This window comes from Littorina saxatilis, linkage group LG17 (assembly GCF_037325665.1).
Source record: "Littorina saxatilis isolate snail1 linkage group LG17, US_GU_Lsax_2.0, whole genome shotgun sequence".
Classification (NCBI taxonomy): Eukaryota; Metazoa; Mollusca; class Gastropoda; order Littorinimorpha; family Littorinidae; genus Littorina; species Littorina saxatilis.
Genome location: NC_090261.1, coordinates 18842103 through 18867925, shown reverse-complemented (window position 1 = coordinate 18867925; position 25823 = coordinate 18842103). Strand labels below are relative to the sequence as shown.

Sequence of the window (25823 nt, the reverse complement as noted above, 5' to 3'; positions counted from 1 at the left end):
GATCAGAGCGAAAGTTGCTTGCTTCATTCAGCCAGAGGCTGTCTCAGTATCTGTCTGTCTGTGGTCACCATACCTCAGAGATGGCAAGAGGCATGAATAATATAGTGTGCATGCACACTGCCTTGGAGCCACAGATGTGCACCTGGGTTTTTAGTTTTTTGATTCATTGTTTTCTTTCTCAGATTATGAACCTACCCTTTATTAAATACAGCCTAAATATAGTGCAAGCCCAGTTCAGTGCCAAGTGTTCACCTGTAGCAAGCACATAATGCTAGTGATATTAGAGAATCTCTAATCTCTGTTGCTTGCTACTATGAGTATGCGGAGAGAAAAAAGAAAAATTAACCGGACAGTTTAGACATTTCTAGAAGCAAAGGGAGTTAACTCTTCCTTTGTTATACATTGAAGGGCGTTAACTCTTCCTTTATTATACATTGAAGGGAGGTAACTCTTATCATGCATGCTTGCCTGATCATTCCCACAGAGTGTATGGAGTCGGAAGTTACGCCTGCTGCTCAATTATCTAGAATTTTTACCAAGGAAGGGAGATAACTCATGTCAACGTTATTTTTCAGCAAAAAAAAGTATGTTGATGGTAATACTTTCATATTGTCTCCCAGACCCCCCACGGGTTAGGGGGAAGAATTTACCCGATGCTCCCCAGCATGTCGTAAGAGGCGACTAACGGATTCTGTTTCTTTTTTTACCCTTGTTAAGTGTTTCTTGTATAGAATATAGTCAATTTTTTTAAAGATTTTAGTCAAGCAGTATGTAAGAAATGTTAAGTCCTTTGTACTGGAAACTTGCATTCTCCCAGTAAGGTAATACATTGTACTACGTTGCAAGCCCCTGGAGCAAATTTTTGATTAGTGCTTTTGTGAACAAGAAACAATTGACAAGTGGCTCTATCCCATCTCCCCCCTTTCCCCGTCGCGATATAACCTTCGTGGTTGAAAACGACGTTAAACACCAAATAAAGAAAGAAATTGTCTCCCAGCCTTTTAATCTAAATGAATGAGCACACTTTTTCACTTATTCTTATCCGTATTGGAATCAGATTCTGGAAGTTTCTGAGAAAGGAGAGATGAGAAACACCCGGGTGAAACTAGGTCCTGACCACTGGTGGTAATATATTATAACATGATTTATTGCGTTTAACCTGTGATTGTGAGCAGTAATGAAACATTATAAGATGTTTGATGGGTTGTTGACAGACCAGCTTTTTTTTTTGTCGGTCTGAGGGAGAGCATATCGTCTTTTGTTTCATATTTATTGACCAAGGCCGAAGGCCGCGGTCAATAAATATGAAACAAAAGTCGATATGCCCCCCGAAGACCGACAAAAAAGCTGGTCTGTCAACAAACTACCAAACATCGTTTTTGTCATCATTTTGGAAGTGAGAAAATAAGTGCACAATCAACCCAGGGAGCCATGCTTTGAAACACGGGTTCCATGCCGATAACCACACGAGTCCCGGTTTGATAACCACTGGCAATCAAAGCTGGTGTGTGAAAGAAACTTTCTGTGTTTTTGAGGTCATTAAATGTTGGGATGAATATATATGTCAGGTTTCAGGATGCACAGTTCTGTAGGTTCACCCCCTCGGCTTTCTGTTGTAAATATTAAGCTGAGTGATCGAATGTGGAAGCTACGTTTGGTCAAAGGTCACAGAAGATTTGCGTCGTGCAGCGAAGGAAAGAATCGCGATCTTGTTTCCGACTCACTGCCTCTTTGTTTTTCATTAGACCTGTCATTCTGCTTGCTCGGCTTTGTTAGATGTTTGCATATCTTGTTGCTATTTTCTTTGCTTTTATTATTGTTTCTTATTTGTGCTTCGTTTATCGATACAACGTCTTGTGCACGGGTCAAAATGTGTGTGTCAGGGGTCGTTTTACTTGAACTTGACGTTCGTGTTTCTCCGAACGTCTGTGTATTGAAACACAGATGCACGCACTCCATGACTCTGTAAGAAGACAAAACATATCGCTAGGTTTCATTTGTTTTTGATAAATGTATGACCTTTCATGAAGTATTTTTGTTTTTTGTTTACTTTTGCCAGTTTGCCAGTTCGTTTTTGGAACTTTGCAAAGCAGTGTCTGTTTAGGTCTGGGGAAACACCAATGAAAAGAGCCGAAGAATCCCCAAGCGTTTCTATTGGGTTTGCTTTTGATTATCCATTTATAACCTGCTTCCTGCAACTATGGTAACCGGGGATTTATTGCCTGGGGAACATGAGATTTATTTCCCAGGTGCTTGTGAATGAAAACTCGTGAAAATGATGACAAGAGTACTTATTGCTAAATGCGTGAATGTTGATTTTTTTTCTGTCTTCAGATAACTATGACATCCAAGAAGCAAAAAAGTTCTTCCAGGACAATTATTCGCACATCTACTACATTTTCTATGACAATTTCGGTTCAGTGGAAGCTGATTTGAAACAACGTGGTAAGTTGAAATATATGTGTATCCTTCATTATCAGATGCAATGAATTGTGGTGTAAAACTTTAAAGGTGAAGCCAAGGACTGCCTCAAACTTTCCTGAACTTTGTTGGCCATTTTTGCAAATTTGAAGAACAAAATTAATCCATGCAACATCTGTGCACAAGAAGCAATATATAGACCAGGAAAAACAATGACAGGTCAAGGGGAAGGCACTTTTTGGTTTAAACAAGGTTTTTATTCAGTTAGACATGGTACAGTAGTAAAACAAGAAATAATAGGAACACGAACTCAAGCGAACGCTTATATTACGTGCCCTATATACGAATGGTGAAGGCACCTTTTCAAAAGGAAGAAATACAGAAGACAGTTACAGGCATGGGAATTGTCTACGAAATCGCGTATTTCCGCGAAAAGGAAATTGCGTTTCAGCAACAACAATAAATTGTCCGTTGCAAAAAATAGGTAAATTAAATTATATGTATACTAATGTCTCTCTATCCATCATTTGCTTACACGAGAACTATCAAAATATTGGTCTAAAATGTTAAAATTAGTTTTCCTTCAAGGGGGGCTCTGCCCATGTACCCCGCCGGGGCCTGTTCGCAGTCCCTGGACCTCGGTCTATTTTCAGAGTTTTTCTATTTTGGAATTCCCATGCCTGAGTTATCGTGATTCGTAAATTATTTCCAAGAATTAACTTATGAAGTAAGTATTGTGCTCAAGTTCTTCAACATGAAAATGTCTTTCTAGTTCTGTACCGGTTCTTGTTTTTGTTTCAAGTGTTTTTTGCATTTCAGTTATTTGCATTGATAGACTAAAACTGATTACTGATCAAATATGTTTTCTTTGTTTCTTGTGTTTTGTGTTTTTCTTATAAATTTTTTTTTTTTTTTATCTGTTTTGTAATTTTGTATTTTTTTAAAAATGTTTTCAGCCAGCAAGGCCCACAGGGAAGAACTTGAAGGAATACTCCATATATTTGAGGTAACTTGGTGATTTGGACTGTGTTCTTTTGCTGTTTTGATTTCAGTTGTTCTGGCTCTTCCCTGTCAAAATTGTATGCATTTTTTTTCTTAAGCTGTTTTTAATATTTTTGTCTGGAAAATAATGACATGTTTTTGTTTTGTTTTGTTTACAATTTTTATTTCTACTTTCTGTTGTGTACTGAGGCTAAGGGGTGTAAACTAAGCTTGGTTCTTTCAGAAAATCTTGTTCCTGCTCCCTGAGTTGGTGCACAAACGATGGATGTTTCACAGTATTGGTACGTAAATCTGATCTCAGCATCTGTTTTTTTTAGATTTTTTATTTACTGGGTATTCCAACAGTTTTTGGTTTTGTCCGTGATTTTTAAGCATCTTCTAGGAGCTGTAGTTGTACAGGTAGAAGATTGCGTACACAAACAATGGTACTTGAAACATGAGACGTTTACAGTTTATTTTAGGTGTACATTGTACAACATAGCTGTTCAGTACGGCACGCCCTTCGGGTCAGGCAATTAAGCTTAACCTTAAATATTAAAGGTTAACCGTAATTATTTCAGGTTAACCTTAAATACGTTCTGACCAGCCAATCCGCTGCCTCGGTTTGCCTCAGTTTGCAAGTTTGACCAATCAAAGCATACACCTAATTCGGAAAAGACACACCTAATTCCCAAGAAGCTTAATTATAATCAAGCAAGAGCTTTGGCCAATCAAAAAACGCCTCTCACTGCCGGCATCCGTGGCCCTCACAATGTGACTTGAAAAAATGTCCGACAGAGTCAGTACGTCTATTCAAAACTTTTCCCAAGAACAGTACTTTACTCAGTTTTATCTCCCACAATTCCGAGAGGAATTGGGTCACGTGAGAGCGATCGCGGATATCATCTTCATTGACCGTGTGGATTCATCAAGTGTACCGTACTTTCCGGGTGACAAGGCGCTTCGTTATACAAGACGCACCCCCTTCTTTTAAAAAAAAATTGTAATCCAGTCACCCATTGGACGCAGGGGGCCGATAGGGCGCACCAAAATTGAAAAAGTATACCGGTAACAAACCGTGGAAGAATGAAAATAAGCTGCACATCAAAGGAAGAATACAGAGTGGAAATATGTGAGAGGTGGTTCCCCTGTCATATCTGAGAGAGGAAACGCTTCCTGCACCGGGGTCAGTGACCGGTCAGTGACCGAGTTTAACAGACTGGAAATGTGTGTGCTCTGTGTGTGCGGCCAGATCAAAGGCAGGTCAATTGTGATAGCTGGGTGGCCTTGTTTATAGACACGACCTTCTTCCCAGGGGTCAATGACCCAGTTTTTGCCATGAGAGGTGGTTCCCCTGTCATATCCTGCACCGGGGTCAGTGACCGAGTTTAAAAGAGTGGAAATATCTGTGTGTGCGGCCAGATCAAAGGCAGGTCTATTGTGATAGCTGGGTGGCTTGAGAGCTCGAGGAAACTTGGCCAGGGCAGTACCTAGTAGCTGAAACATGCATTATCACAAGTTGTTTGACTGGTACTCAGGCGGTCTCTTTGATTTATTTTCGTATTTCATACACGGATTAGACGCTTCGTTATACAAGACGCAGGGGTCGAACTCGAGGAAAAAAGTCGCGCCTTATGACCCGGAAAGTACGGTAGATGTGTTTGGTGCACTTTTCTTTCTTGTCTGTCTTTCTGAATCTTTTCTCTTCGGTAACTAGTATGCTAGATTACAGAGGGATAGCCTAGTGCAATCACTGATTGGATTATTAACAACTTCACAAGGCAAGAAGAACATTTTTGACAAGATTAGTCTTTTGAATCGAATTAGAGGCACGTGTATGAATACAGTCGAAGTAAAAAAATAATGGCGGCTATTCACCTATTGTCTCTTGGGCGCTTTGGCGCATGCATTTTTGCGACAGAACATGAGTGACGTAAATTCGGCGGCTCATGTTCCATCGCCTTTGAAGCGTAGGCCGCTGTGCCTCAGTATGGAAAGACGTTCAATCAACATGACAAGTTTATATAGCTCAAATAGTGCTCATTGGAATATTATGAATTGTTCGAAAGTTTGGAATACACGATCATGATTTCTCAAGAATTCGTAGCTGCCATAGACTGCATAGCGCTTCATCTTATCAGCTTAAAACAGAAAGTAGCGACAGGCGCAAGAATCAATCAGACTTCAGTCTGTAGTCAGTTCGAAGCGGTTTTCCAATCTAAATCTGCCGAATCGACCGAAGAGTCAAGTGATTTTAACGTGAGCTGGCAAGAGCTGTGGATACAGACTTTTTCTCCACGAAGACGTGTAATGTCGTGAGGGAATACTTTCCCTCGATGTCAGTTTGTAATGCAAGGTAAGTAAACTGAGTTTTTGCCTCAGACACCTAAAAAGCTCTTATGTCCTAAAAGATCATTACATTTCAGCGAGAAGTAATTAAAAAAACAAAGGTCAAATTTAGACTACACACGGAAGACATCATGGGGCCGTGCGGACCCATGTTTCTCAAACTAAAGGAACTTGCATAAAAACTAGGGAGAGAAGTCACAAAACTTCAGGTATTGGCTCTAAACATCATTATCTGCGATCTGTTTAATTTTGGAGTTAATAAGCAAGTCGCGTGGAGCGAAATGAATACATAACAATGTGGGTCCACACGGCCCCACGACGTCTACAGAAGGGTATTCACGTTTTTCCTTTTTTGAGAAGCTTTAGTCCGCACGATAATAATTAAATTAATAATTTAATTTAATTACTTCTCGGGAAAATTGAACCAGGGCGTCTACGGAAGGGGATGCACGTTTTTGCTTCTTTGGAAAGCATGGGTCTACGGAAGGGTATGCATATTTCTTCTTCTTTGAGAAGCATGGGTCCGCACGGCCCCACGATGTCTTCCTTGTGTAGTCATTAACCCGGTCGGGCGAAGGTTAATCCGTTTTTGATTTGAACCGCTGACGGACGCGTATGAATACCACATGTTGAATGTTGACACATGAAATACATTTCTGCTGGCGTCTCTGGCTCGTTATGAGTTTCTGTAGGTGTGACCTACTATGTCTGGCTACATCCTTGTAGCAAATTTTGCTGACGGAATGCAGTGGTCCAGGACAGCACATGCTTTCGGTTCTGAAGCGACCGATCATGGCGATGTGGCCGTGGGTCCGGTGTGCTATAGCCAGGGGCACTGCTTTAAATGGAGCACTGTAACTGTAACGGGTGCGATTAACTGCCAGCATAAACATGGTAACATTTATCATGAGAAAAACAACATTATTTCAGCAGAATCTGAGAAAGGAGGGAAATGTAAACAATTGTGAGAAAGGTCAGACTCAAAATGAGGTTCAACTTGGGGTGTTTCCTCCAAGACAATGAACCATTCAAGCGTTATAATTTTGCACTGAACTTTTAGTGCAGGTTGGCTTATGCCCTGAGAATTTTATGGTGGTGAACACGGAAGTCAATTATTGTTTTAACTTTTTACAGGAGGATTCTTTACCAAGACCCACGGGGTATAGATATATATAGATATGATTTAGTGACAGTTTGGGATATTTTTTTTTTTTTTTTCATTTTCATTACTTTATTGTCCCATCGCTGGGAAATTCGGGTCGCTTCCTCCCAGTGGAAAGCTAGCAGCAACGGAGTCGCGTTACCCAGGTGTCTGCGTGTTTAGGTGTATTCAGCCACCTGCACTTATGGCAGAATGACCAAGGTCTTTTACGTGCCATTGTGATGACACGGGGGTGGGACATGGCTTCCGTCTCTGGGTCTGCACATAAAGTTGACCCGTGTCCGTCCCGGCCCGAATTCGATCCTGCGACCTTCCGATCACAAGTCCAGTGCTCTACCAACTGAGCTACCGGGCCCCCGGATACACAATCATTCAACTTAATAGTTAGCCCGCAGAGCTCATTTGATAGAGCGCTGGATTGCAAAGCAGTTATATGGTGGTCAGGGGTCGTATCCGTTCCTAGTCAAAAACAATTTTAAATAAACTGGAAAGGATAAATTTTTAGCTAACAAGGATTAGCTAGTAGGGGAGGAGGTAGCACAGCTGAATAAGCAACATTTGAAAGTAATCAAGCCAATACTACTGCTGGCATCTTTCGGGTTCGCTATGAGTTGCTGTAGGGTTAACCTGCCATGCTTGGCTCCACACACGTAGCATATCTTTGGCTGACACAATGCGCCTCATTGCTGAATCAGCCACTTTGTTATTCAGCAGCTCTACAGCACATGCTTTCGCGCAAAGCGCATCCCATGGGCTACTGAAAGTCAGATGTGCCTTTGGCTGAGGCACTGTCTCCATGACAGAGACAATGAACCGCAGTGGATGCGATTGACCATGACAGACCTAGTCAAATTCTATTTTGAAGGGACACTTTGATAATGCAGTGTCATCATTGTAACGAATGCTTTTTGCTTCAATGCGTCTGGCAATTTCCCATCCAAATTGCCTGGATTTCTATATGGGCAACTCCCAAAAGGTGCCCAAGAGGACACTGAATTTTTATTTTGGGTTTTTCAATATGTCTTTTGTATTTTTGTTATGTTAAATGATTGAACTGTTCAAAGTTTTCATTTAAAAGACTGCAGGTTGTCGACATAATGAGAAATAAGTGTTTGATGGGTTGCTTGTAAAACTGTTTCTCGTGACGCACAATATTTTCAGTGCTAGAATTTAGTTCATTTAAATTAAAAACCAAGATTAAAAAACATTTTTTATATAACCATTCGATGGACCCTTTTCATTCATAGCCAAATAAGGTTCTCACAGATCGTGTTCCTTGAAAATTCTCATCATGTATGTGTCATGTCACGAGAAACAGTTTTTCACTTATGCAACAATGCATTCCACACAAAAAATTACAATTTCTTCCTGATCAAACTTTTTAATATCCCACTTTGTTCAAATTAACATATTTGTCTGCCAAAGATACAAAGGCTTGAGTGAACTTTGATATCAAAATTGGCTAAACATCTGTTTTTTTGGTGACAAACCAAATTCTTTATTCACAAACATAGGGAGTCGAAGCAGCACCAAATTAAGCAATGTGAAGAAGCTTAAATAAGAAAAAAATGTTTTTCTAATCATAAACCCCTTTGTTGGAGAAAAAAAGCATATGTAAATGTTTCTTGTGACAATAGCGTTGTGACTTGTAACGAGAAACATCTGAAATTATCCAGAGCCATTATTACACGCAGTCGTGTGCTTTCGTTTTGTTTAACTTCTTGATCAGAAACATTTTAGATCAAAAGAAGCAGTAAATAAGATAAAGTAATGGATTTACATGGATGTGCTGTTTCTTGTGACATGTCATTTTGGTGTGACGCGATCACTACACTAACTGCCTTTTCTGCCTGGCTGCCATTTCGCTCGTATTCCCGGATGTCGTTTTTCGGCACAGACTACTATGCGGTTGATGTAAATGTCGTTGTCACCGTTAAAAAACGAAAGTAGTACATGTATATAGTAACAGCAGTGCTGTTTTTCGTGACATTTGTGACGTGAATTTTGCGACACACAAAAAATAGTTTTAATCATGAATTCATTGTGTCCATTGACTGCCATCCTACCTCCTGTTACGAGTAGTTCTGAAGCATCATTCTGGGTTGCCTGATTTTGATTACTTTGGGCAAAGAAGAAAAGGGACAGTGGCTGAGTGTGACGTGAACAGTCACAAGAAACTGTACATTTTTAAGTGTTAATTTCATAACTTTAACATATATTTTTTAAACAAAAGAGTGTTCCATAACGTAGAAGCAACTTTATTCAACATGTTTCATTACTTCAAATAAAAAGAAAACAATTATTTTTTTATCAAATGTAAGCTTTTCTGATCACACCAAAAAAAAAGTGGGAAAAAACAGCAAAAATTGGGGGTAAATTTATGTTGGAAATTCAATCAAAAAAATAGTAATACATTAGTATTTGCTACAAACCTTTGATCTACTATCAATAAATCCAAATGTATGAGCTTTCATTGTTCTTATCCACATTACAATAAGATTCTAGAGGTTTCTGAGAGAGGGGAGATCAGAAACACCCGGGCGAAGCCGGGCCTGACTGCTAGTCTATCTATTACATAAATAAAAATGGATGTAAGTGTGTCTGTCTGTGGTCGCCATACCTCAGAGATGGCAAGAGATAGGAACAAGATAGTGTACATGCATACTCCCTAGGAGCCGCAGATGTGCACCTGGGTTTTAGTTTCTTGATTCATTGTTTTCTTGCTCAGATTATGAACCTCCCCCTCAATCACAGCCTATAGTGTAAGACCAGTTCACGTAGAAGGGTGTACATGAACGGCTCATACGCTTACCACAAACGGTTTGGAAAACGCAAGATCTGCACGGGACAACTTCAGTGCACCTGTATGCGAGAGCGCTCGGTCGCTTTTTGAAGATTTCTATCATGAAAGGAAAATGATCAAATAAAGCGCTGTCCGAAGGAATGGAGTTCTTACCGGACAATGACCGCGCTCAGTTGAAAACGATAGGGCATCTGACCGCCATGCGGCTATGTGAATTGGACACGGCAGTCGACAGGAGTTGGAGAAAACGACAACATTTATCACCAGTGCTGGACTGATTGTGTAACCTCTGCGAACGCCAAGAAGAAGAAGAAGAAGATGTGAATTGGACATTTGAGACTTTCAATCGGTCTATGTCCAATGTCCGACGCCTAACGACATCCCTGTTAACCTTAATCATATAAGGTTAACCTTAATTTCTTAGTTTGCATGACCCGAAGTGCATGCCGTAGTTCAGGGGCCTTTGCTTTCCAAGTCCAAGACATTTTTGCTAACCTTCCTGTTGCTCTATTACCAGTATGAAAAACAAATGACTCGATTAAATATGGGGCAGGGGGGGGGAGGTGGTTGACCACAAAGGAGCAAGTGTTGTATTTCCTCGTTGCATTCGTTTTAGAACGTGATTGCATTGTAATGTCTAATTCTTATTTTTGATGCTTTGTGACTGTGAGTGCAAAGTTTGTTGTACAATAACTGTGAAACATTTTGTTTACAGGGCGTATTCTGAAGAAGTTGCTGCACCCTGGAAACAGCTTACAGGTACGGGACTGTTAAACAAACAGTGTGAATTACACATTGATGGGCTTCCATTTGAAACTTTGAGGTTGTCATCATGATTTGACACCCGATCAAAGCGTCATTGAAGCCTGATGGAGCGAAGCGACGTTGGGCTTCAATTAGGCCTTAGGAGGGCGTCGGTCCACGATGGACAACCGAGAAGTTTCAAAAGGAAGCCTGTCAATGTTACTGTTACTTCCCACAGGAGAAAGCTATAATTCTTGAGAAAATACATGAGGAAATAACATGTTTTGACCCAACACGGACAAACCTGGGATAACTGACCCCCAATCTTCACAGGAGCAACCAACAGATTTGGCATCTTATTCAGTTTCTTGGCATGTTATTTCTTTCATTATGTACTGCATCATAACAATTACACACACACAAACAGCCAGAGCTGCACACACACCAAACATTTTTATAAATTTATACATTTTTTTAAAAGAAGAAAAAATACATTGTAACCCACCACCAGCTCATAAGCTGCTTGGAATCTTCCCTGCTCTGCTTAGGCTAGCATTCAAGTGCACCAGACCGCTTCCCATGAGATACATGGTGTTGCACCATGCCTGAACAAAGTAAATTTCTTACTGATTCAGTGATTGTTCTTTTGCTCCGCAGTTATTTGCTTTCCTTTTTTTTGTCGGAGAAAAGATATGGGGCCTGTATTCTCGTTGCCACAGCTGGCGAATTCGATGTTGTCCTCATTGCCGTATGGATTCCGCTCCTCAACTCTAAAATCAAGTGCTGGTTCAAACACCCATGGCAATGTGCTTCACGCGTACAACACCAATGGTGATTTCTTGCTCCATCCCATCCCTTGCAAGGGAAGCGGCATTATAAGTCTCCTACCACTTTTCTTTCTGGAAGAAGACGGATGCACAAAAACTTGATCTACCTTTTCGTTCGTAGCACTAGCAGATGACGCTGTTAAGTCGTACTTTCTTTTCAAACTTCTGTCACGCAACTGATCCAAATTTACATGATGATCTTCTCTTGGCATTGAAATCGGGGCAGAATTTGTGACAAACTGAAGTTTCCGGAAAGATATCAAAGGAAAATCGCAGCCGTAGGTATTTTACATCGCCTTTGGTAACTTTGGGCAGAAATCAAGAATACTGCATTCTGGGAAGGCCGAATAGAACTGAAACTAGTCCTAGCATAAACGAAGTTTAATATCCGCGATTCAATTGGTCAATAGGGAAAACTCTTCATACAGATTCTTCTCCTCCGAAAGCGGCGTATGGCTGCCTTAATGGCGGGGTAAAAACGGTCATACACGTAAAATTCCACTCGTGCAAAAAACACGAGTGTACGTGGGAGTTTCAGCCCACGAACGCAGAAGAAGAAGAAATACAGATTCTTCTGGAATCTTCATCGGTTTTCTTCGGCTCATTGGAATGTCACCAAGTTCCTGTTACAAACGGCAGGAAATCAGTAAACGGAAATTTCCATTGTCTGCATCATCAACTAATCTTCTCAAAGCAAAAAATGGACAACTCCTTCTAGCCATACAAACGTGACCACCGGGGACGATGTTTTTAACTCGCAGTCAACTCCCAAACATACGCATTTTTTTAGCTGTTTTGTGTCTTTTCAATACAGAATTGCATACACATAGATTGTTCAATTAGCCGTTTTGACCGTTTATAACTAATTCTGATCTAAAATAATACATCAGAGTGTTAGGAAACGCTGCCGTTGCTGAACTTTGGTTCAGTTTTGTGTGTTGCATGTAGTTGACTTATTTGTACTTTGTGGGAAAGTACCGATATTATATTTTGTAAACACAATATTTATGTTTGAACGAGAATGCAGGTGAACTTTCTAGTCCTGTCAAAACAAGTTGTTTACCACGTTGTTTTGAGTCGTGGGTTCGTGGCGTTCGCTCGGATTAAGTGCGTCGGCGCTTTTGATGTACGTCACAGAGAATGTCACTATTCTAGTCCATTCTATTCATCTAATTTTAGTTGTATCATGTTCGGTCTGGAATATTCTCGAGATTGAGTATTTACTATATAGGCCAGCGTGATTTGTATGTTAAAAAAGGCTTCTACTTTGAGTTCTGCTACGATGTGCAGTTGTATGTATGGAATGCTAAATAAATCCTCGAACTCAATTTGACGAGTTGTTTTCTGCTGCTGCGAAGACGGGCGACGTAGAATAAAAGAACACAACTATACGACGTTTGAGAACTTGTGGCAATACCAAGTGTCGTGTAACACAGAGTAACAAGAAGAGGTTCAAAATCCAGAATTAGAAAGAAAATGACCAGGGAACAAAATAATCTTCTTTTTTTTACAGCAGTGTCTCCTCTTAGACATCAGTGAATTGGTCATGACATTTTTATTTTGGACAGTTTTTTTGTGGCTGTCCTCTTCTGAATACTCCTTTGTCCCTTTGAAAACACTTCTTTGCTTGCTTGAATCAAAAGATTTTATGACAGGACATGCTATGAGGGTGTACACTTGTGTGAAAAATCTGCCTCTTGTTTGAGATGTGTTTCCCTTGGGCAACCTGACTCAGTGACTGGTACTGGTAAGGACTATTACATTCACACCAGGTTATGTCTTACTCCTTTGAATATCTCGTACGGATCTCTTGTTGGCTTTTGTCAATGATTTGTAAGGTTGTATGCAGTTCATAGCTCCCTGCGTTGGTTTGTGTGTGTCTGGTGCTCAGAGCAAGAAGGAAACTGCGATTGCAGTGTTGTTCCCAATGCCTCGGTCATTGACTCATACATTTTTTTATCTGACGCCTTGTTCTGGCCGGTCGACTGTTCAATAGTTTTGACATGAAGGAGCTCTTTTAACTGAACAATTTTGTTCGTAGCCAGGACATTTGGACCTATACATATTTTCAGTCCAGGTCAAACTGACCTATTGTCCTCTTAGTCTGGGAACAACACTGGGAGTGGGATTGAGACACTTTTTGATTATTTTCAGTTTAACAGCAGCTAAGGTGAGATCTGTTCGAACTAGATTTACCCCACTTGTTTGTACTACTGAGTGCATAAGCCACCTTTCACTTTAAAACATAACATATAATTTCTCACACCTGTAATTTCAGTTGCGTCGTCAGGGTGTGCGCCTGTTCCTGGTGTGGTACCAGATCCTCCAGGATAATGCGTCGGACGAGTGTCACCGCATCTTCCAGCTGCTGGTGCCGGGGCTGGGTGACGGTGACCTCGGTGAGCTGTTCAGCAAGAACCTCAGCACGCCAGACAGTGAGTCGAATGCTTTTTGTCTTCTGATACTTTGGTCTCCTTTGAATCAGATTTACTTTTTGTCTTCCCGACACTGTTTTAGGTTTTGTCGTTTCTCCTTTCTCAATGTATACAGGGAGGGATACAATCTGTGAGGGGCTTTTAAGAATGCTTTGGCATGCAACAATGTGGAATCAGTGTTCTCAGATGTCTTCATTTTTACTTTTTTCAAGTTTTGACTAAATGTTTTAACATAGACTGGAAATCGAGACGAGAGTTTGTGTGTGTGTGTGTGTGTGTGTGTGTGTGTGTGTGTGTGTGTGTGTGTGTGTGTGTGTGTGTGTGTGTGTGTGCGTGCGTGCGTGCGTGCTGGACATCAGCTGTTCCATCACAATCAGGTCAGCAAGGTCGTCGACGTCCCACTTCTTCTCTGCCATCTCAACCCAGCGCCGCAGGTAGAGATTCAGACGTGCCACGAATTGATGACTCAGCTCGCCACTCAGTCTCTTGCAGTTCCGCAGTCGACGTCGGTAAGCTTCGGCAGTCAAGTTGAAACGCTGGAGTAGCGCCTTCTTTAATGCCCGATAGTTCCTCGCCTCGTCGTCCTCCAAAGCGTTGTAAAGCTGTAAGGCGCGTCCCTTCAAACACGTACTAAGGCGACTAGCCCACGTACCTTCTTCCCATTTCTGGTCGGAAGCAATACGCTCGAACCTGCGCAGAAAATCGTCGAGCTCGTCCTTGTCGTCGTCAAACGTAGGAAGTCTCGTACGGTCAGTCACAAACGTCAGCGCGCTAGTCTGAGTAGGCGTACCCTTCTCCGCCTGTAGCTTAGCTAGCTCCAGTTGGTGCTCGCGTTCGGCCTGTTTGTCCTGTCTGTCACGCTCGGCCTGTCGTTCCCTTTCTTGTCTGTCAAGTTCGGCCTGTTCTTTCTTGTCCTGTCTGTCACGTTCGGCCTGTCGTTCCTGTCTGTCAAGCTCGTCTTTCTCTTTCCTGTCCTGTCTGTCACGTTCGGCCTGTCATTCCTGTCTGTCGGATTCTTCTTTTCTCGTCTGTCGCTCTAAGTCTTCCTTACGTTCCAACTCCTTGCGTTTAATGATACTTCGCGCTCTAGCGCGTGCGTCTCGATCAGTCGGTTCCTCACTGCCAGGAGTTTCAAAAGCTAGTCTCCTCGTAGAAGAACCCTCTTCAGCCATGGTTAGTTGGGAAAAATTTATCACAAAGGACAGTCTAACGCAGCTATAGCTAGAACCCGCGAAGATAAAACAATGAATACAAAAATCCAGCAACCAGAAAATGCAGAAGAAAATCCAAACGGTATGAAACAAAACGCGTGGCCTATTTTATGGCTGCTTTTTGCGGTGAAACACAGTGTTTCCCACAGCCGTGGTTAGGACAGAAGTCCTCGGACCCTTCTCCCCCAATTCCAAAAAAGTCAAAAATATGGAGAAAAATCCAAGTAAAACAAGACTAGAAAAGTAACCTGTTACAGAATGTGAAACAACAAAGTAGAGAACACTGAGTCAAACGAATAACAAATCCGCTAACCCCGCTCAGCTCACTGCAACGGAAAACTCTGAACGTACAACAACAAAGATTCACAAACAAAGGAAAGGGAAATAATCACAGTTAGCGCATAACGTAGCTCACAAATTACAATTTACATTTCCTGCAAGATGTGAATCGCTTAAGGTGTGGTATATGATCAAAACTATACAAAAATGGGTAGCTCCAAGCAGAAAAAATAAGTCGAGCACTGACGAGATTATCTGCTCTTAGTTATCCTTAATTGGTGGGTCTTTATCAGTTGGAAATTAACTGAGTAAATCCCGGCTTGGCCCCCATGTGTCACGTTTCACTATATCACAGAAGGTGATTATGAACGGTTAGTTACTGCTAACTAACTAACCACACCACGATCCACTTTCGCAGTCATACAAATAGATAGAATCAACAAAAGTATAAGTTCCAGACGCCTGTTTATATACTATCACGCCACCTCCCTCGAGACTTCACTCCAAAAGATGTTTTACATTCAAAACGTAAAAATAGGTCACTGACAAAAATGCCAGTTAAAGTTTAGAAAATGATAATAACACGCTGATCCCGTGTATAGATAGGAAATATACTGTTCTGTCAAAAGCGCTAGTTACATGCAGTTGTCACAACCCACGTCGTCACCACTCAAATATAATCACAAATAGTAATAGATGACTTGGTGGTAAAAGGGCGCAATGGCACGGTACACTTAGCTTTTTGCCACTGAGTGGGCGACCTGTAAATAGTCCTTCCCCACTACTGCTTCGTTGATTGGAGTGCCGGCTGGCGTGAAACGAAGCAGGGAATCTTGGGGAAATCAGGCGCCTCACTCAGCTGCTGAAGACAACGGGTGGTCGTGTAGGTGACGTCACTGCCTGCCGGAAGACCCCTGCAGACGGTGACGGCCTCACCGGTTATCCCAGCAGCAGCAACAGCATACAGCAACACCGCAACACCAGGTTACAGCATACAGCTCCGCGAAGATAAGTCGGTAGACGAAAGTACCGCTGAATCCCGCGTAGCCAGGTAAAAATAGGTAGGCTGCAAAAAAAAGCATTGGTGCACTAAACATGCCACGCAACCCTTCACCCTCCACCTTCAAACATGTCACCTTTACATATTTCATCGAGCACGTGGCCTGCACAAACGAACTTTTAAAACAACAAATCAGCTATTTTCCTTCCTTCTCTCCATATCTGCAAAAACCATATACTGATTATTATTTTAGCGTCACAAAGAGCAAATTATGCGCTAACCTGGAAAGAACAACAGGGAGTATTTCATTCTACAAACACAGACTCGTCAACACCGTTAAATAACGATTTATTACCTCAACAGCCTAATCCGCTTCCTTTGTATGGCTAACGCCCGTCGACGACTTTCCTGCCACACACCACTCTTGTGCTGAATTCCTTTATGCGTTGGAATTTCTCCCCCGCTCAGCCAAGAGTCCTGACGCCTCGCGTCAGAAACATATACACAGCGAAAGGTGGTCTCTTCTTGAAGTTCCTCAAAAGCCCTTCTGTACAAACAGAAAGTGTAGAATCTAACGTGTTGAAAACCATCAAACTTTTAGGAAGAAGACACCGACCCTCCTCTCCTGCTGCTCAATGTTCAAGTGCCTAGTTTCATGTCCTCACAAAACAACCTTGAAAATATCACGTGACTCCGCGTGTCACATATCCAGTACAATCACAGCCGATTTTGCCCAGACAGCAAAATCACCCACGTGGAACTCCTGCAAAACGAAATCCCCGTGCTGCGCTATGCTCGGTCAGCTAAACAGCCCGTCGGCCCCAAAAGCACAGGCGCTTTCCATCACAATTTGAGAAAGGCACCCCACAAAGTGTTCCTTTCTCAATCCATGTCACCAAACCGTGACAACATTGAAAGAAGCATTTGATTTAAATGCATTGGTAAACTTAATCAACGGTGCAACGGATGCATGTGAAGCATGTTCTAATCATCAGTGTTCAAATTCATCAATGTTCAAATGCTGTGTGGAGTACACTAATTTTTCTCAAAATACACCAAGTTTGTTTGAGAATACTCCAAGTACAAAACAGGGGTTCCACAAGTCTGTATGTAGGTCTGTGCCTTGTTTTTACATTTAGTCAATTTTGACTAAATATTTTAACAATGACTGGGAATCGAGACGAGGGTAGTGGTGTGTGTATGTATGTGTGTGTGTGTGTACAGCAAGTCCAGGAAACCTACCGGACTGATCTTTATGAAATTTTACATCAAAGTTCTCCCAGATGATATTCTGCACATTTTTTAAAAACTTTTGTTGATAAATGTTTTTGCACCCTGGTGACGTCATTTTTTACTCAAATTTATTGAAATTTTTGACTCAATTTGGACTATGGGATTGCATTTTACCTGGGAAGCTTAAAAATTAATGTATGTTTGATCATTAAAAATCTGAAAATTCGGGTTAAATTAAAAATGTTAATAATCGATCCAAAAATTACATCATCTTATTCTTTATCATTTCTTGATTCCAAAAACATATAGATATGTTATGTTTGGATTAAAAATAAGCTCAGAAAGTTTAAAAGAATAAAGAAAAGCACCTTTTGCTGTTATTAGCTATATTGGCTTGTCACTTCAAGTGATCAGCCGGATCGGCAAAGCTATTGTCTTTGTGAAAAACACAGTGGGTTCAGTTTCATTCTGTGAGTTTGACAGATTGACTAAATGTATTAATTTTGCTTTACGCAATTTGTTTTGTTTTATTCTCTCCAAAATGTTGGTGGGTGTTGAGTGTGACTGTGAGGTTAGGTGGTTGGAAGGCGTTTGGGGTTGGGGCAAGTTTGTTTCTGGGAATGGAATATTCTTAGGATATTCTTAGGATTGAATAACTAAATGAATTGGCATTGGGGTCAAGTTTGGGTCAATTAGTAGGAAATCGATGTTCTCTTGGACATTATTTTATGTTCTTTTGGACATTATTTTATGAGGGTAGAACAAGTATTTTTTTAATCACATTAAGTGGAACCCTCCTTTTCAGACCTGGAAAAAAAAATCTGAGAAAAACAGCAGTCTTAAAATGGGGATAAGTTTACAGAGATGATGAACAAAAAGTCTGAGAAGACAGGGTCTTGAAAGGGAGGGAATCTACTATCTAGGGGGGGGCGGGGGTGGTTTTACTGTAATGGATATGACGAAGGGGAGTCGTATAGCATTTGCTTTTCTTGTTTGTTGAGGGTTGAGTTGGGAGGGGGGGGGGGGGGGGGGGGGAGTGAATTTCATGGGAAAAGTCAGTTAACAAGGAATTAGCTGAGTCGGAAAACGTTTTTGTACAAATGTTCAGATTTTCTGACTTTTGGTCTGTCAGCTTGAATGTCATTTGTTGTTGTTGACACATTTTCTCTGACAGAAGATGTGATGAAGGCCAGAGTCTTTGTCTGGCATGGTTCAAAGTACAAAGTATTTGCTGTGTTTTTTGTTTCATTTGTTTAGTTGAGCAGCAGCTTTCGATAAATCGGCCAGCAAGTGAGTGAAATTGGTTTGTCTACTGGTTTTGATCCTGTAGACCTTTGAGTGCCATCCGACTGTGCACTAGGAGGGCGTGTCACGCTAGAAAAAGACCAGATGCAGAAATAGTTAACTTTTACATCTGAGGATTTAAAAAAAATTTTTTAATGTCATTTGCAGATTTTGAAGTACTTTTTGCAAGCTCACATACATTTAATATTTGAATAGCAAGTAAAAAGTGCTCCTTTGGGTGCCACTTTGAATATATGAAACAAATTAGAGAAACTAATCAATATTATGTGGAAAAAGTTGTCAGAAAAGAAAAAAAACAAAGAGGGCGTGGCAAAAATAAAAGAATTAGAGAGCATGACAAAACTTGCACATTTTCTCTCAGAGTTACAGAGAACACCTGCACAAAGGCTTGCCTTACAATGAAGCATGTCATGGTTTTTATGAGTCTTGTACTTTTGTAGAACAGATTTATCTCACAGCCCAAATGTATTTGCCTTGCTCCTGTAAAATTTAGAGAACTCTCTTTTGTGCTGAACTACATAAGATATAACACTTAATAAGTTTAGGGACTTCCTCCTTTTGGCAGTTATACCTTCTTGGTTTTATTGCCAGTGAACTGTTAGTTCATGTACAAGCAGCATTTAAAGGCACCTCGTGGAAACAGTTCGCCTCACTGTCTCAGTCCCTGATCTGGCCAGGGTTTAACACACGCAGTAGGGACGGCTGCACTCGAAAAAATCCAGTGTCCCGGCTGCGAACCAGTGAGAGCCCCAAAAACAAGGTGAGTTTCTCCCCAAAATCACATCTAGCGTCGTTCACAGTCCTTATTTTTCCAAAATAATTGTTTGAGGCAAAGCGTAAGTATTCATTTTCGAATTCCTTGTCCTTCACTAACACTCCCAAATTATGAACCTTAGGTCAAATCCACCTACTCCCATATAAACCGAGTCAATCTACACACCTTAAAGGGCAGCTGTCGGATTGTGGCTCTCAAAATCTGTTCCTTAGAATGAGTTATCATGTAACTGAAACTATACTTAAAAGTTACTTGGTGATTTTGACAGCTTGATAACACAAGTCCGAAGACTTTAGACATGCTACAATGTCTTTAATCGAAGAAAGTTTGCATTCTTGGCCGAGTCAATGCAGCCCGCTCGAAAATTACTTCCCTTGGACGCGTGACGTCAGCCGCGGAATCGGCCGGGTTGAACGGTGCTCTCTTTATGCCGTGTAATGGGCGCAATCGGGTTGTCTAGTCAAGCCCTCAAGCATACTTCACGGGTAGGTGAATAGAAACTTAGGATGGGGTGACTTCTCCCAATTTTGCAGTAAAAAACGGAGTTCATAACATGTCGTCCGTCCCCCTCCTGCTTTTGTTCCACTTGAACCCTGTTTTTGTTCAACTTATTGGCAGATATTGTCACGCGTCGAGGAACACAAACACACACACACAAACACACTCACACACAGACACACACAGACACACACAGACACACACAGACACACACACACACACACACACACACACACACACACACACACACACACACACACACACATACGTGTTATCACACATACACACACACACACACACACACACACACACACACACACACACACACACACACACACACACACACACACTGACACACACAAACACACACGATAACCATCACAAACACAGTTTGACAAATTCATCTTTGATTTTTTGCGGCTGAACCCCCCTCCCCCATTTTCCACACAAGATCCACTGTTTCATCTTTGTCTCCGTCTCTCTTCCCTTTATTTTCTCGTCTATCTACTTGAGTGAGTAACTGAAGATGTATTATCATCATCTCTTTCCTAGATTTTCCCACCGACAGAGTTGGCTTTTGTCTTGAATTCAGTACCTCACACGTACACGGTAATTGGTGTGACACCTCAAGCGGACCTTCTTCATAAGTGTACAGTGTCTGCTGACAAGGGACACGAGGGTCTGTGGTTGAGCAGCTTTATGGTTTAACCGGGTGGACTGGAGGAGTAGCAACAGCATGTGAACCACTTTAGAAATGACTTGTAAAGGTTGCAGTCGGTCAGATCAAAGAAGAGAAAATGTGAACGTGGGTCTTGAGAAGATATTACCATCCTAATACTTTACTTTGTGCAAGAATCAATCACGCGTACAGCATTACAGATGTCCAGCTGTAGTCTACATTGTACTGTAAACTTCACAGCGGCCTTATCGGCTTCCTCAAGTGACGTCACAGCAAGGCTAACGCTGCGGCGTCTTTCTTGTGCTGACAGAGTTGTCGGTCGCGGATTTTGAGTCGTTTCGGCCTGCCAACTGCTTCATTTTTTTGCGGATTGTGAGAACTAGCAGAAAGTTTCACGCATTTTAATGGTTTCAAACTAATGATGAAAGTGTCTTCTTCTGGACCAAATGAACAGTCTTTAGTTGAATCAACTCGGAAAACTCTTAAACGCGTTTTTGCACGCGACTCCGCGCATTTTTGAGACCAGGCAACCCGACAGCTGCCCTGTAAGACATCTAAACGGAGACAATCTGGTTTAGTTTACTCTGATTATCTCAACATTCTGCACTTTGAGTAGATCACCCACTTCCTCGTCCTTTGCGAACACTCCAAAAACATGTTCAAGAGGTCAAACCCCACCTAAAACCATCTAAACTGCGTTAATCTACTTGAAAAGGTATTTTTTTGTAGACACTGGATCGCAGCCGACGAGAACACTGGATTGCAGCCAAGGGTAACACTGAATCGCAGCCGGCGAATTTCTCATTGTATACATCAATGTATGAATTGTGTTCAAACCAATTAACTTTCAAAGCTAAAACTTGGTGTAAATAACACCTGTTGCTGCCCTCTGTATTTGTTATTGCGAGGCTGTTCGCGGATATAATGTTTGGATATTTTTCTATAATTATCCCTTTGTTGTTCGCAGCAGAGTACACAACGTCTTTTGACGCTATCAACAAGATAAACAGTGTCCTATGGCTATAAACTTATCAGCCTTGTAACATGTTAGCTCCCTGGATCGCATTCAACACCTGGAAGTATGTGTGTGTGTGCGTGTGGGAGTGAGTGTGCTCAAGTGTATGTGCTTGCAAACATATGAAGTTTTACCTTTACTGCTTACTTTAGAGAGAGAGAGAGAGAGAGAGAGAGAACAATAGCAAATTTGCACGTGTTTTATCTATTTTTAGAATGACGTCATTGGTATTCTTACGTAATTTCCTTTCTGTTTTTACGTCATCGTTTGTTTTGATTCCATTACTGAAGAAGGAGTTTTTACTCCGAAATATTTATTTCATTTTGGTGTTTGGGTGTTATTTTTTATTCTTGTAAATATGAATGAATAATAGATGATTGAACTGCCGTTTATGAAGGTACGTTTCGTTGTTGATGTTTTTCCTAATTACATCTCAAACTGACAATTTGCACTGAATGCGCAACAAATTTGAAAGAAACCTAATCCAGAACGCGCGGAGGACTCCCAAAGTAAAGAAATGGGTAGAGGTAAGTTAAAATGAATACTTACGCTTTGCCTCAAACAACTATTTTTGGAAAATAAGGACTGTGAATGACGCTAGATGTGATTTTGGGGAGAAACTCACCTTGTTTTGGGTCTCTCACTGTTTCGCAGCCGGGACACTGGATTTTGCCTATTGCAGCCGTCTCTCCGGTGTGTAACTTGGGATAAGACATGATCCCTCCATTTGGTCACATTCCAAAAGTCTACACCCTGACTGCTTTCTGTGGTTAGCTCAACATAATAAAATATCACTGTGCACTAAGTGTATGTTTATGTTTGGTATGTGACTAAGTTGAGGGATGGTCTTATCCCAGGTAAAAGCCTGGACCAGATCTGACACAGTGAGCCAACCAGCTGTTGTCACGAGGCAGAGTGGGCCTTTAAGGTGGAGATAAACTAAGCTGTGACGTACAACACTAACAGTTTTCAATTGCTTCGTGCGTCTTTGTTTCTTGACCAGTACTTTTGATTTTGGTACTGTTGTGTTCCTAAGACTTTCCTTTGATATAACCTGGCTCACTGTATATAACTGGATCAAACACGTGATAGTTGCTAATGAATGAAGTAATTAGTTTTTTCGATTAAGGTACATGTAGTGACTAATTGGAACCTGCAGTGAGATATTGGCAAAATATTAGTTATGGCCACCATTTGCATTTCACATTTTCCAAAATAGCTACTTCCTTTAGCAGATAATCAAAACCAATATGTACACGGGTACATAGGGATGTAGACCAACTGTTGCGGTGATGTACCTTAATCAGGAAAACAACTAATGAATCCATTTATTAGTGACTGTCACGTGTTTCATCTAGTTATGATACACCGTGAGCCTTAAAACAAATGAAAATACAGACTGTCTTAGGAACAGAACGGTACCAAAATCAAGAATATTGGTCAAGAAACAAAGATGTACAAACAATTGAAAACTGCAACTGTCTTACGTAAGAGCTTATGCCATCCTTTGCTCCTGTTTTCGACTCACCTGAGTAATGGGTGAGTCTTAGTATTCGTCCGTCCGTATGGATGGCCGTCTGGCCATTGACAAAAAACTTAACGTTGAGATTATTTTGGATGTTGTTCAAGCTAGACCTTTGAAACTTTGCACACTTCAAGGGTTTGATAATCTACCGACATGACCCTAGTTTGGTTGAGCCCGGTCACATTTTTGGGTCAAAGCCGAGTCATGTTCGTAAAAACTTTACGTTGAAGTTTTCTCACTTATTTTGGGAACAAAAGCCTCCAAATTTCACACAACGGTAGGTGTTGATAATCAGCAGACATGACCAAAATTTGGCTTAGTTTTGTTAAATTTCAGAGTTGGAGCATGAAAATGTTTCCTGTAGAAGAGAATATAAAGTCTTGACCTCATCAAGCTATGATGTCATTGTTTGATTTGGTCACAGGTGTGTCAGAAATGAGGCCACGCAAGTGTCTGGGTACACATGTTTTGTCTTGGCCAGCCAACAATCAATTTGGTCAAGAAAATTATGGTTCTTGTAAAAAAAGATCTCTTTTTTCAAAATGTAGAGGGTGTTGAGTATGAGGCTAATTCTAGTGATGGTGGGAAGGGGGTTGGTGTGCTGGAAGTTTGTATATGTAGGATATTCTAAGGATTCGATAACTGAATGGATTGATACAGTGACATTAGGATCTATTTTGTGTCAATTAGTCAGTCATATATGTTCTCTTGAACAATATTTGGGGAGGGGGGTAATATACCGGTGGAATCATCCTTTTGAGACCTAAATAAAAAATCTAAGAAAATGTCTTAAAAAAAAAGTCTTAAAATCTGGGTAAACTTTCAGAGTTTATGAATAGAAAATCTGAGAAAACTGGGTCTTGAAACAGCGGAAAGTCTATAATCAGGGGATGGGGGTCTTAAAAGGGAGGGAGTCTTCTATCGGGTAGGATGGTTGGGGGAGGGTGGGTAAAAAGGGAGGGAGTCTGTTATCGGGTGGGGAGGGGGAAGGGTCTTAAAGGGAAGGGAGTACGTCTTATTTTGGGGAAGGGGTCTTAAAAGGAGGGTGGAGTGGGGGGGGGGGGGGGGTTCCACTTTAATGGGAAATGACGAAGGAGAATCGTGTAAGCATCTGCTGTTCTTGTTTGGTTAACAATGTGTAGTACCCAGCTGAAGTACAATTATTCTGATTTTCATCCAAAATTTTTCAGTCATGTTTGTTGACCTACAAATGTTTGTTATTTATTAATTAATATTTTATGTAAACAAGAACATGTTTTTTCCTGTTAGTGTTATATTTACAATTTAAAGGAGTAAAATATTTTGGATGATTATGGAGTTGGTAACAATGACTGAATAAACATGTTATGTTCAGTCTCATTCCTAGCTGACACGTCCTCATGTCAGTTTTTATTTGTTGATTCGCAGTCAGTTTATAGTGAGCAGTCTTTGTCACGGACCCTTTTTTCCCCCGACACCTTCTGGTCGCACGTTTTTATGTCAGTATTCGGAAGAGGTGGTCTCTGACTGAGAGATTCTTTCTATATCTTTACTGCGATGACTTTTTCTGTCTCTGCTTCCTCTTTGTTTTTGGTGTTGTCTTTTTTTTCTCAAGCTAAATTCTGTGTTTACTGTCCTGGTTCAAGTTCTATCACTTTTCCATCAGAATCTGAGTGTTCCAAGCCTTGACTCACTGACACAGAACAATAATCCTGCATTTTCTTGAATTGACTGTTTGTATTTATCTGCCTTCACTCTATGTGTGTAGGGTACCCACCTACAGTCACTGAATTTAGTTTTTTTAAGCTGACATGTTTTCAGCAATATGCTATGAGACTCTTTCTCTTTTGAGTGGGATGAGAATGTCATTAGTAAATAAATGTAGAAGTGGATTTGCCTGTAATTGTTTTCAAAGTATTTCGATGTGTTTTTCTTGTATTTGCTAGTCACAGTGGGGTCATGTTTGATTCATAAAAACTTAACGTTCACATTATCTCATGTGTTTTTGAAGCTAGTGTTTTGAAACTTTGCTCACTTCAAGGGTTTGATGATCTGCTGATATGACCTTAGTTTTTGACCCTCAAATGTTTAGGGTCACTGCGGGGTCATCTTCATAACACTTTTAAGTTGATGTTTTCTCAGATATTTTGGGAGCAAAAGCCTCCGAATTTTCACACAATTGTAGGTGTTGATAATCAGCAGACGTCATTACCAAAATTGAACTTGTTTTGTCAAATTTTAGAGTCAGAGCATGAAAATGTTTGCTTTAGAAGATTTTTACCCCTGAAATATCCACTGAGCTATCAAGAAAATAAGTCTTGAGGTCATTAAACTATGATGTCATTATTTGATTTGTTTTTTTTATAGTCTTGGAGAGACTATTGGTGATGACCTCATGTTATTTATAATGTCATAGTGTCAGAAATGAGGTCACCCAAGTGTCCGAGTACACATATTTTGTCTGGGCCAGCCAAAACTCAATTTAGTCAATTAGTAATGATTATGATTCTTGTAAAAACTAAAATTTGAAATCTCTTTTTTCATAATTTGGTGGATGTTGAGTATGTCAGGCTAGTGATATGGTGGTGGGAAGGAGGTTGGG

At 40.9% G+C, this 25823-nt stretch overlaps 1 protein-coding gene across 6 annotated transcripts in view; it reads left to right on the top strand.

The window, feature by feature from the left end:
• The window catches only part of LOC138952779 (ral GTPase-activating protein subunit alpha-1-like), a 499987-nt gene that overhangs the window by 6543 nt on the left and 467621 nt on the right, over nucleotides 1-25823 (top strand). For 5 of the 6 annotated variants that reach the window (XM_070324510.1, XM_070324511.1, XM_070324508.1 and 2 more), the window contains exons 2-7: nucleotides 2335-2445; nucleotides 3378-3427; nucleotides 3647-3704; nucleotides 10432-10475; nucleotides 13566-13722; nucleotides 14082-14231. In XM_070324510.1, the coding sequence (XP_070180611.1) occupies nucleotides 2335-2445; nucleotides 3378-3427; nucleotides 3647-3704; nucleotides 10432-10475; nucleotides 13566-13722; nucleotides 14082-14231 (570 nt within the window). The remainder of the gene's footprint in view (nucleotides 1-2334; nucleotides 2446-3377; nucleotides 3428-3646; nucleotides 3705-10431; nucleotides 10476-13565; nucleotides 13723-14081; nucleotides 14232-25823) is intronic. The other variant, XM_070324509.1, reaches the window with a different exon arrangement.